Source organism: Plectropomus leopardus, chromosome 16 (genome assembly GCF_026936395.1).
Source record: "Plectropomus leopardus strain MGB_pleo_1.0 chromosome 16, ASM2693639v1, whole genome shotgun sequence".
Taxonomy (NCBI): domain Eukaryota; kingdom Metazoa; phylum Chordata; class Actinopteri; order Perciformes; family Serranidae; genus Plectropomus; species Plectropomus leopardus.
This window is the reverse complement of record NC_142191.1, coordinates 31487618-31500726: the sequence shown is the minus strand read 5'-3', so window position 1 is coordinate 31500726 and position 13109 is coordinate 31487618. Positions and strand designations below refer to the sequence as shown.

Genomic DNA, 13109 nt, shown 5'->3' with positions numbered 1-13109 from the left:
CTATCATTGTTAACACACAACAAATGTGGAAGTCCCCCATCTGCTTCTTTTCCAGTTTTATACATCATTAGGCTGTTTGAGGAAAACAAGCCAAGTTTGGGCTTTATAGGCTTATACAAACTTGGTTCCCAGAACAGCTCTGTGGGAAACCAGAGAGGTCAATGGCAAAAAGTTTATTGCCTGGACAATAACGACCTTGAATGATAACTTCTTTATATGACGTCCTTTCTGCACATGGCGCACCTTGTATCCCATCGGGACTCACATGTCATGTAATGTTAAGTTTGTAACAAACTACTTTACGGAGTACCCAGCATATCATATGTTGACATGTGGGGCCACTGACATAGCACTGATATTTGGCAAGTCTGGATTGAGGATGTTTTTGCTACCCAAGTTTTTCAAATGCCTCTTTCACTAGGCCTCTGGGGATGGTAGTGGTTAAAATATGTTAGCTAGCTAGTAGCCTGACACAAGTGGTGCACCCATGTACAAACTTTAGTTAAAATATCAATCTAAATTCTCAAGCACTTTTTTGCTCACCAGGCCAAAACAAAATGGCAGTCTTGCACTACTACTTTTTTTCTGAGGTCATGGGCCCAAACACCAACACAAAACAGTCATAGCACTCTAGACTATTGTACGTTCTCATCTGGTCTGGTGAGCTGACGTCAGAGGTTTGGAGGACAAGGTCATTTGTATTGTTAATCCTTTTTACACCGGGCAAGTCGGTCAAGCTGTGGAAACAGTTTCCGGACAGTTTTCTGACAATATTTAAGCAACCCTCAGTTTGCACAGTATATGAATGTATCACTTTCTGCCCTCCATCTATATTTAAAAATAGTTCAAAATAGTAATGTGATTGCAAAATTAGGCATGGTGGGGGCATTGTTGTCTCTCTCAAAGGGAGCCCTATTTCCTGTCTGCCTCTTCACTACTGTGTGCTTGTAATCACTGTTAGCTTTTAGTGTCAGAATTGTGCCCTCCAGACCAGAAGATGTTATATTTTTAAACATTACCAAGTGATGCCCAACCCTAACCATGTTAACCACAGCACTGTTGAAACTTTAAGTTTCAACCTATTAAAATAATACTTATATGTGGTTTGCAGACACATACTATGCATAAACAATTCTGCTGATTGTGTTTTCAATAACATGACAAATAGCATTTAGAGAACCATGTCCACATGTATTCAGCTCAGACTTCATTTCATAAGCCAACATAACAGCAACAGCAGATTTTATTCAAAGCTTCAGAACATCCTCATAATATCTCAGTCAGTCGATGTATAAAATTGTCCATACAGAAATTTAAAAAACAGCTTAAATAAAAATAAAAAATACAAAACTGTGATCTCTAATACTGAATTCTCTTATAAGTAGAAATATCTAGAAACCTTTTAACATAAATAAGCACAGGTTTGGATTCATTTCAACTTTTACATCAAAAGCTGGGCGTTAGATCACACAAGCAGTGAAAAGTTGGAAGTACAAAAATAAATGCATTATATGTAGACAATAAGAGAGTCACGTCATCAGTAAAAAGATAATGTGCTTAAATGTATTCTGAATGGTGGCAGGAGGCCAAAAGGGTGCTAAGTAGGGCTTTAACTGGGACCTGATACCTTATCAAAATATACCCAAGAGGTATATAAAATTCTCCAGTCAAACAACACCTGCATCAGATATCTTTTTTTTTTTTTTTGTACCCAGATCTAGAATGAAATGGCTATTTTTATGGCATGTCTTCGATTGAATGTGACAGTACTGCTATAACCCATACATGGTGTGGTGAAATGAAGTGCCACCAACATTTTAAAAAGTATAGTTATATTACATGTTTTTAGCATTTGATGAAAATATATAAATCAAATGTTGAGGGATCATTTTAAATCAATTTGAAATAACCTATCAAATGCAGTACTCAGTTGGTATCTGTATTGTTTTAAGGGCACTGGTATTGGATCTGGTATTGTAATTTTTCTAACAATACCCAACAGTACTTCTAAGGTCATAAAGACTGTTAGATGGAGAGTGCAACTCACGTCAGTAAAGTGAAGGTCTAAATATACATGTCTTAGTGATTATTCACTGCTCATTGAATGTCAACAGGTTCTCTAAAGTCACTGAATATAATTTTGAGTGTTATCATACAGGAAGTGGTCTATATTTCTATGTAAGACTATACTGTGTGTACAGATTTTTCATATCCTGTTTCCATCAGTGTGAGAACAAGGATGACATACTTGAGATATAAATATCTCTAAAGATAACAATCAAAGTTCATATTCTGCAATCTATATTTTTACCCAACATCACCCAACAGTTGGGTGATTCTGAATCTCTGCTGAAAACTTACTTCAACTTCTTGAAAAATGAATTTATATTTTATACTTTAATTTAGATTTCTCTTCTTCCACATCTTTTTACGCTTTTTCACATTTTTTTAGCTTTCAAAATTTGATATTTTCCGATGTTCTACGGAACTCACCATCACAAAAAGAAAAAAATGTGAGTCAAAATTGACAATCTGGTATTGATTGGATTATTATTAGCAGTCAAGTAGTCTTAACCTAGTATACCTTTACAGAAGGGTAGAGCTGGCATGCAAGAAAAAAAAGTGATCAGTTTTAGGTCACATCAAAAGTTTCTTCCCATAATGAGGGTTTTTCAATTTTTTATAAGATGAACTTTAATCTTACAACAAGAACACATCTTGTTATAACATTAAACTTTTAATGTGATTACCTGATCAGTTTTGATGTTTTTTTTCTTGTTTTTTCTCTTGTATGGCAGTTTTACGCTTCAGTACGCCTTCACCATTGTAAAGACAAAATGTTATTAAAAGTTATCTGACAAGTCAAAATATAAATAAAGTAATTTTGTAGGAATGTAATTGAAGTATAAAAATAAAGTTTTACACTTTCTTTTAATATCAGTCAGTTCATAAAAGTTACCTGAATTTGAATGACCTAAATCTTTTTGTCTTTCACACATTCATCGTTCAGCACCTTAATTTAATCATTTTGTTTTCTTCTTCTTGTTCTGGGCAATACAAACACTTAGACATAAAATTCTTCTAGCTATGTTACTGTAAAGATTTGAAAATTAAAAAAAAAACAACTGATATTCAGTGTGATTTATCACTCTTTAATTTCCTCAATTTTTCCCATGGTGTTCAAAACACTGTAAATCACCTTAATATGCTTATAGAAAATAAAACAGTTTGATTTGTGTTTGTCACTAAACCACTGTGTCATAGCCATCTACACATCCTTTACATTTGCTTAAGCTTTGGTAATAATTTACACTGAACATCCTGTTTGGTGTTTACCGTTAACTTACATCATGCGTTACGTCACTGGCAATGCAGTTGTGGAAAAACAGAGGTTAGCACTTTCCTCACAGCTCACTACAGCTCTGACAACCTCAAGAGCAGATATGCTGTTCCTCAAATGTGCTTGTCCAGATTTTTTTATTTTGTCAGTTAGAAATCTGAATCACTGTTGTGTGCTTTGGAAAATGACCAACTGTAATGTTTAGTCACATTAATAATGAAATAAATTAAATTAAATTAAATAAAAAAATATGTTTATCATAAAGAAATAGTAATTTAGAACATTACAAAATTACTACTTGTATTTGTATTTACTGTATCTATTAATGAAGTCAGTGTTTATTAATCCGTCTACTGATGAAGGCTACAAGACTCCATACAAGACGCACATTTTGGGCCCATACTCACTTGGTACCCAGATAGCTCTGGCATAACCAGCATGGGCCCTGCTTGGATAAACCCATCCATGTTGGCAATTGGCATGGGGCCATGTGGACAGTCCCATAAAGAGCCTTTTTATCAGCAAATTTACTACCCACATGGGCCCCACATACAAATGTGTGATGCGTACACAAACCATTTCCTGTCAATAATAAGCTGCAGCAAGCTTAATAATCATTTTTGTAAAGTATTACTTTACTCAAAGTGTGAAAAGAAACTATTTGTTTTAACTTTAAAAAAAAAAAAGAAATTCATGTCTGGGCAGCCTTAAAATTTTAACTTAATTGTCAAGAAGATAATCAAGAAGACAAGTTGAAGTAATTTTTAAATTGCTCAGAGCAGATACTCATTTATTGTGCAAAACAAGCTATTAATTAATTGTATTTTAATCCAGTTATGCTTTCATTCTTTCATTAAAGCTTACAAAGTTAACCTCAACTTGTCGTCTTAAATTCAATGAGCTCAAAATTTTAAGGCAGCCTGGACACTAATGTCAAGTTCCTTTATGTGCATTTGATTTTATGTGCATGATACAAGGGTTTTCTACCCAGATATTATTCTAAAAAAACATTGTGATTCAGTCAATACTAGCTCAGAAAAGTGGGGTTGGTATTTATAGGGGTTCAACAGCAACTTTTTGCCACAGGACCCCATGGTAAATTAATACAGCCCTGCTTATCAATAAGTCGATGACGTACGTTATTTTGAGTGGAGTGGAAGCTTCCCCGACTGATACTGAGAGAACTACACAAACTGTGGTGGTTTTTAAGTATTATTATTAGGCTTATCTATATGGTATATTATTTCAAATTCACTGTATTTTAACTTGGTTGTGCTTCGGTCCTTTCAAGTTTATTTAACTATAAAAGTTTATTTGTTTTGTATCATTACAAAATTACCTCAACTCGCCTTCTCAAATTCAGTCAGCTTAACCCTTACATCGTCTTTTTACCCGCCATTATGTTTAACAACATTAAAAAACCCTAAATTATTTTTTTTTCAACTCGAAATTCAATGACTTTTTCTAGAATGTCCCAAACATTAGAAAAAGTGTAAATGCCTTTGTTCATATTACCATGAAAGCTGTACACCAGCAGGGTAAAAAGCTTGTCTTTGGGGACATTTTTTACAAACTCATTTTCATGATACAAAAACCACTCACCACACACATACACAAAAATACATCTGCAAAGCCCACACACACAAACTTGCATACCATCCTCATTGTGCAGTATTATGTGCTATATTGTTATTGTTTCCCTATAATAAAATGCATTCAAGACTACTTTTTACACATTTCTGCTACTTTTTTAGGCTACACAAGTGATATACTGTATCTTGTCAAAAATGTTTACACCTATGCAGTACCTTTAGTAGTAGTAGTAATAATAATAATAATAATAATAATAATAATAATAATAATAATAATAATAATAATAATAATAATAATAATAATAATAAGTGGATCCCACTGATTAAATGCAGTCTTTTCTGCACTGTAAAGAGGGAAAACCTAGATATTCAAGTTTGTGATGAATTACAGTTTTTTTCTTCATGCAAAATACATTTGGGGTTTAATGGGGGTTTTATTTTTGACCCTTAGGACAAGTGGTGTATACAGCAAGTAAAGTCAACACAATGGTTAAAATGTGAAGGCAGTCTGGACACCAAGGTTTTTATGTTAAAACGGGTTTTGGGTTTTTTTTACGTTTTTTTTTATTTTTTTTTTTACAGCCTATTAGTTGAGGGGACGCACAGCTTCGTGATTAAGGTGCCCAAATTCTCCCCGCTCAGCTCTGCTGACATACTGTGCACACCTTCATAATGCTTTACTCTTCTGACATCGATTGAGATAATTTCCGAACACACAACATTCAGATACAGGAAGAGATAGGCCCACTCTGATTCTAGTCATGTGCTTCACCACACTTTCTGCAAAGTAAGTGTCACATGACCTCCCACTTCACCCGTGCCTGTTATTAAAAGCATGCAGTCTGAGATGTCACAAAATCAGCTCTGTTCAGTCTGCAGCCGCTCTTCTGTCCACACTCGGACAGAGACCACACCACGGGCCTGAGGGGCCCCGTGTAATTTATCCAGTCTTCTGTCTGCTGTCATCCTCCTTTCTCTGCCTCTGGAGCTGCACAGCAGGATCTCCCCCCTGTCAACTGGGACTGACAACTCTTCCTCCACATGCATGTTGGCTCTTGTGGTTTGCGCAGCTTCCTCCAGATGACTCTCACAATGGAGGGGCGGAGGATGATGAAGACCCAGGGGTTGATGATAGAGTGGCAAGACAGTAAACGAAGAGCGATGAGGTCAGCATTATCATCCTGTGATTCTATTATGAGGTTTATGTACACTCTGAGCTGGGGATTGGGTAAAGACCATGAAAGAAATACATGTTATTACAAGTACATACTGTCAGCTGACCACAGTTACACCATCATGGAGGTTTAGTTAAGAATGTGCCATAATGTCATCCAAATTAAAAGACTTAACAGTACGTGATAGATGGGTGACTTCACCTACTTGCTATCTTCCTACATTTCTACATTTTCTACACACACTATAAATTGTGATATTTACTGTAAATTACACACAATACAGCCAACAGCAAGTAACATTTTTAGTGATATAAGGAGGTTTTATTAAAAAATATCCTTCATTTGAACTTCATAAATGAGCTTTGTCTTCGTCCACTGCTACACTTTCAAAGCAAGCGACAGATATAAACCGAATCATAGCGCTGAAAAAGACTCACTTCGCAGCAGTGCCTGCAGCCAGTAAGGACAACTGTTTTTGGCTTCAAATCCAAAATGTTGCCATACTGGTGCAGATTTAGTCTTTTTAAGAGATTTACTTGACTTACTTGAACTTTAAAAAGTTAGCATCTGGGGTGCACTAAAAATGTTAAGTTAACAGGACTCAAGAAGACATGTTGAGGTAATTTCACAATGATTCAAAACAAATGAACCTATATGGTCAAACAAACTTATTAAATAACTGTTTTATTTCAGTTATGCTTAATCCTGAATGAAAGAATGCATCTTAATTTCAAACATTTAAAAACAACAACCAAGCAAAACAAAGCACAGATAAATAAAGAAAGTCTTATGGGCAAGTGCAATGAATAAAAACACATTTCAAAGCCAGACAAAACTACTGAGAGGAAGAAATTCGATTTTTCTAAATTGTAACAACAAACAAAGAATGACTGAAGTAGTCCTTTGAGGATTAAAAAATCCCCCATCCTTTAAAAGTGAAAAGAGGGAGCTCCCTTCCTGTTCTGTGGAAATGCTCTGTGGGTCTTTTGGGAACACGGTCTGTTGTTTATGAAACTTTCAGTTAATTGTGTGATAATGTGAGTAACGTTTTCTCCCCTATAGCATCTGGATTAAATAGAAGGAGAAAAAAAGAGGCTGGGGCCCGTCAGCTGTCTGCTACTGAGAATATGACAGCGTGGGGAATTTAGTTTCAAATTGGATATTCAACTGACATACAGTCCGGACTCAGCGTTGTCATCTTTACCTTTAGCCTGTTTCACACCTTGTTAGCAGTAAGACCACTAACCCATTGGTCACCACTAACCCATTAAATGCTGGAGACTAACTAAGGGACTATCAATAAATTGCAGTTTAATTGATGCAACGATTGCAGGGTTTTTTTGTTGTTGGTTTTTTTTTTCTCAATAGCGGTCATGTCATGTGACTCAGTGACTCTAAATCAATGCCAGATTGTTTTTCTAAATGTACTGCACTTAGATGGCACTTTTCTAGTCTTCTGACCACTCAAAGCGCTTTTACACTGCATGTCACATTCACACATTCAAACACATTCACTGGTGCTGAAGCTACCTGAGTTCAGTGTCTTGCCCAAGGATACTTTGATATGTTGACTGGAGGAGCCAGACCACCGACTCCAGCGAAAGCTTCTGCTTTTTTTTCAATAGCTTCCATGTCATGAGACCCAGTGACTCCAAATCACTGCTGAACTGTAATACTATATTAGAAAAATAACAATTTTCTTTTTAATAAATTCCAGCGCATTTTTTGTAATTTATATTAATCATTTTTATGATAATATAGCTTTCTTTTTTCAGTAGCCTCAATGTCACGTTATCTGGTGACTCCAAATCAATGCTTAATTGTGTTACTACACTGGGCAAATGAGGCACACCTCTTTTTCATTGGTTTCAGTGCTTATATTTGATATTAATATTTTTTATATAATAATTTAACATCTTTTTTAATAGCTTCCATATCATTTGACCGAGTAACTCTAAATCAGTATCAATTTATTTTCCTACATTGGGTAAATGAGGCACACTTCGTTTTTATTTTTTATTTCATTTTCTAATTTATATTAATTTGTATGATAACTCAGCTTTTTTTTTTTTAAAATGTAATAATAGCCGCAATTTAATGTGACTCCAATCAGTGCTTAATTGTGTTACTACACTGGGCAAATGAGTCACACCTATATTTCATTGGCTTATATTTGATATTAATATTTCTAATAATAATTCAACATTATTTTCAATAACTTCCATATCATGTGACCACGTAACTCCAAATCAATACGAACATTTTAACTACACTGGGAAAATGAGGCACACTTCTTTTTTTTCTACCCAGATATTTCACAGTGAAAAACGACTGAGTTATCCAGACACACCGACATGAATAAGGACTGCACCTCCACTAAAATGAATAAGTGAATAATACATGGTTTAGAACAACTGAGAGGTACAGCTCTTACCACTATGGGGAAGGTGCAGCAGATGTAGACCACAGTGATGACGGCCAGCGGCAGGAGATGCTCCACTTCCTCCGTCATGGACAAAGACCGACGGTACCGGGAGTGCGCCGACACTCCTCTCCGGCGCACTTTGCGCCTCCTGTACATCCTCACCAGGTGGGTAATGACTGAAATGTTGCACAACAACGTGATGAAGATCATGATGAGGATGATCGATACGTAAAACCCAGAGTAAATTTGATCCTTCCTTTTCTTGCGGTTCATATCCAGGAAGCACCAGGTCCCCGGGCAGTACTGCACGTATTCACCAAAACCAAACAAAGGCGCGACGCAGAAAGTGATGCTACCCAAGAAAATGAGAGGAAGAGTGATATAACCAAAGCGTTTGCTCATGTGCCTCTCGTAAAAGTAAGGGTGACCGATGGAAAAGTAGCGCTCGAGCGCAAGTGCGCACAGGATGGCCAGCGTGGAGAGGCTCAGGAAGGTCATGGTGAAGCCAAAGTAGGAGCACAGCTCCTTTTTTGCGCTCATTCCCAACAGAGTTTCCCGCCGAGCATAAGCAGTCAGCACAACGGGGCTGACGGAGATGGAGCCCAGCAGGTCCGTCAGGAGGAGCGCAGTCACCAGGATGAGGTACAGGGACGGGCTGGCCTTCCTGCGCCGCACCTCCAGCAGGACCAGCGCCACGATGTTGCCCACCACACCGGAGGAGAACATCATCGTGGAGGGGATCGGATCTCCGTCCTTCACTGTCAAAGATTCATTGCAATTGTTAGTCATAGATGCTCAAAGTACAAGACCCGAAATCAAAGTCAATAAGCGCTGTTCTCGTCAAAGTCCGCCGTTTTCCGTTTGAACTGTGCACGTCACAAGCACAGACACAGGGTTTGAGCACGCCCCTTATCCGATCTGTTGGGCTTCTGCGGAAAACCACACACCGCAGAAGTACACGCACATGAAGCAAGCTCGTGAGTAATCATCAGCGCGCGTCATTGTGCAAACAAGAAGAGGGCAGAGAAAAATCTTTGTTCATGTCCTGGGAGGCATAAAATTGAGTTTTTTCTTTTGTCTTTTATGTTTGTTTTTTCCCAGGTGACCTGCTTCCAGTTAAGTTATGCAAGTGTTCTTGACTGAAGCTTGCCATTTCATACTTTTGGGGGAAAGGCCACCTCTGAGCTACTGCCCCCACTACAGTAAATATATGATCACAATATAACTGCATTTCAATTCTTTTCAACTGCTAATGTTTCTTTAGTTCCTGAGGGAATTCGAAATGTTCTTGCCTTCACATGTTATTCCATCACTACAGCTCAGAAAAACACAAGGCTTCTTTGTGATCATAACCGGATTTAAAAAAAAAAAAACAAAAACTGTTGTCTTTAAATTATTTTTTTGTGATGTGTAAAACATAAACACAATTTACAACACACATAATACATGTTGACTGTACTTGACCCTTAGGGCCCGCTTTAATATTAAGCATTGCTCTATGCACAAAATGCACTTTTCAGTATAAAGCTTTAAAAACGTATACATCTATATATTATTTTTCCACTTTCATTGAGTTTATTTATTTATCAGTCCTAATCATGAATAACAAATATTCATTTTTAGATTTTTCGGGTCATTTTTCTCATTGCTCATTGCTTTTTTCTTCCCTTGTTTTGGAAAGAAATCTAGTCAATTCGCAAAGGATTGATTCACTGTTCAATATAAAATATCAACCTAGTCTCAAACAAATATGTAAAAAGACAATGACCTCTTAAAGCTACAGTAAGTAATAGTCTAAAGTAAACACTGCTGCCTATTTTGTGAAGCGGCAGTTTTTCCAATGCCTGAGGAAACCACAGGTTTCGTGACTGTGTCCCACTGGTCCTGTCTGTGCCAGGACTAGAGGATGACCTCTGCTGTCAGTCTGCATGGGAGACTGAGCTGATGGACAGAACTCTGAAGAAGACAAACATTCCAAAATCTCCCAAAATCCACTTGTGACATCATAGAGCACATTCACCATTTTTGGTTGGCTCTGAGGCCATTCAGAGGAAAGAGGTTCAAAGTTTCACTGCATGAACAGGGGGATATTCAGCAGCAATCATCCCTGTAAACTGCTGTGGAAATTCAAGGCAGCCCTTGACAGGAATTTACAGTCAGCACCAATAACTGCCTGAAACTGCCAGGGCCGTTAGGCTGGGGCACTAGGCCCCCAAACTAAACTCCTGTGTCCTGACTGGATGAACATTTCAATGTCCATGTGTGGCTGGTCATTTTCTCCAGCAAACAATTTTTTTCTTGTTAATTTTAACACACACAGAGGGAAAACGAGACCTAAGTACGCGTGTATACATGTAAAAATACCCAAAATAACAGAGCAGCAAAAGAGAGCTCAGCAAAAAGCAAGACCAAGATGGCAAAATGATGGTGAACAGCTGAAGAGGTGCTGCAGTCATTTCTGAACGAGCAGCCTCGCGACGCTGCAGCTGATGCTGATGCAGCAGGAGGAGGACAGGCAAGACAGCGACCAGTGAGGAGACTTCAGGTGAGAGACTCTGAGTGAATTAAATGTTAAAATTCAAGAATATAAATGTTAATAATAAGCCTGCTGCTCAAGCCCGGACATTTTTGCTCACCAAAGTGACTTTGATGTTGTTTTTTTTGTATTTTATAGGAAACTATGCAGCGTCTCCAAAATGGAGGGAAACAACAGGCTATATGACCCGATGCAAGGGTAAGATTTAAAGAAAAAAGCTGAATGCACTGTGCTGAATGGGATCAAAAATGTCTATCAGCCAAAATATCTGTGTTGTGTGAACACCACAGAGCAGTACTAATTGCACTTCTTGTGTTTTCAGCTAATGGAAGCGAGGAGAGCTGTCTTGACTAAAGAAGAAATGGATGTCTGGAGAGGGATCACAATAGACATGATATCACATGAGGACGACGGCACAGCTGACGGGGAAACTGTGGATTGTGGCCACCATCCTTTAGAAGCCAGGAGCTCTCTGAGCTATGTGCTGTCCTCCGAAGAGACTGGAAGGGAACCCAAAATATGAAGCAACACACCACAAAAGACTGTGTGTTGGGTCGCCTTCATTCAGACCGGCACCGGCCACATATAATCCCAAAGCAGCAAAGAGACATACATTTACCTGTATGAAGTAGCCTACCTACATTTCAAGCACCTCGTGTAATTTGACTAACTCTGGTGTCTTACTTTTTGTTGTTGTTGTTGTTGTTGTTGTTGTTGTTTTAAAATAAAGCTTTTTCAACATGTTCTTGGCAAATGTGTCTTTTTTCTCAAGTGAAATTGACGGATGTAGTCCTCAGTAATTGTACAATAATTTAAATAAATAATAATGATAATGTACTTATATTGCTACTATTAATAAAATAGTAACAGTACTACTACTACTACTAATTATAATTATAATAATTCTTATTATTAATGTAGTGTATTATGCTCAGTTTCTTAAAGTTCCTAATTTGGTCAGGCAAAGAGGCCTCGAAGTTAGTGGTCTAGGGATGTTTAGGCCTGGAAGACAAATGTGTAGAATACTGGCGCCAGGCTAGAAGTAATATGGAATAAGGCTCCTTCCAAATAAGGAGATACTTGTGGGGTTTTGTGATTGATCACAGCAGGTAAAGAGCTGCTTTACGGACAAATGTATTGATGCCTGTACGTATATAAGAGACTTGCATGAGCTGAAAGGGAGAGATTCGCATTGGTCCTGAATCTTCTCCCAGGCAGACCATGGGGCCTGGTGGATGCTGAACTTTGCTGCAATAAATTGATTATTATGCAACCGAGTCGGTGTCCGCGGAGGTTTCTTCATCTTCCACACATCATTGTTACTTAAAGAGAAACAACTACAGATTTGGCATCACGAACAGGATCTGTTGTGTCCCGCAGCATTGCCGACAGCTTCAATGCACTTGCTCCCGTGTCAAGTCGACTAATAGGGTGAGTATTTCCTCACAAATTAACATGCTGGTTTGTTCGCTGAGGCTGGGGGATTTTTTGCTGCTGGGTCACACTGTAAAGAGTCCTTGTGCAGGAGTACTATGATGTGTTGATGTTGGAGTGACTTCCGTGTCTAAATTTAGTTTTTGCATCAGAAGTGTTGCAAAACAGGGGGGCATAGGTACAAGAAGAAGAAATAAGAGATTAAGGAAATATAGTAAAGGAATAATAAAGAGAAAAGAGAAATAAGGAAAAGGGAAAAAGAGAATAGAAATAGAAATAAGTAATAGAGAAGAAGAATAAAGAAGAAAAGAAGTAGGTTAGAATTAAAGCTAATTAAGCTAATATTAATTACTACTAGTAATAATAATAATAATAGTTATTATTATTATTATTACAGCATTGGAACAGGAAAGTGTGTGAATTTTGCACTGAGGAAAAAATCATAGGCTACAAAATGAACAAGGTCTGGTACTGTTAATAAATGATAAATATGTGAATTATACACTGAATTACTGAATTACTACAATTGACAACTTTCTTTTAAAGGCTGAGGTCAGCAAAATACAATGTAAGAGAAAGCAATTTTGCTGGGAAATGACATTTCTCT

General features: G+C 37.5%; 1 protein-coding gene and 1 long non-coding RNA gene across 2 annotated transcripts; one reads left to right on the top strand and one right to left on the bottom strand.

Moving 5' to 3' along the window:
- Positions 1-1225: 1225 nt before the first annotated feature.
- On the bottom strand, positions 1226-9466 carry LOC121963415 (prostaglandin E2 receptor EP2 subtype-like). Its single transcript, XM_088089444.1, has 2 exons — positions 8542-9466; positions 1226-6149 (listed from the first exon to the last, which is right to left on the bottom strand). The coding sequence occupies exons 1-2, from the start codon at positions 9319-9321 to the stop codon at positions 5895-5897; spliced, it is 1035 nt and encodes a 344-aa protein (XP_087945570.1). The 5' UTR covers positions 9322-9466; the 3' UTR covers positions 1226-5894.
- Positions 9437-11775, top strand: LOC121955224 (uncharacterized). Its single transcript, XR_006106618.2, has 3 exons — positions 9437-11077; positions 11207-11266; positions 11391-11775. It is a non-coding gene; the product is annotated as an uncharacterized LOC121955224 (long non-coding RNA).
- Positions 11776-13109: the final 1334 nt, after the last annotated feature.

Bases quoted from the DNA above. Each gene is read 5' to 3' on its own strand.
- LOC121963415 (XM_088089444.1), bottom strand. From the start codon at position 9,321: ATGACTAACAATTGCAATGAATCTTTGACAGTGAAGGACGGAGATCCG. The intron at 6,150-8,541 runs GTAAGAGCTGTA...CCCAATCCCCAG, and splicing joins GCTGCACCTTCCCCATAGTG to CTCAGAGTGTACATAAACCT.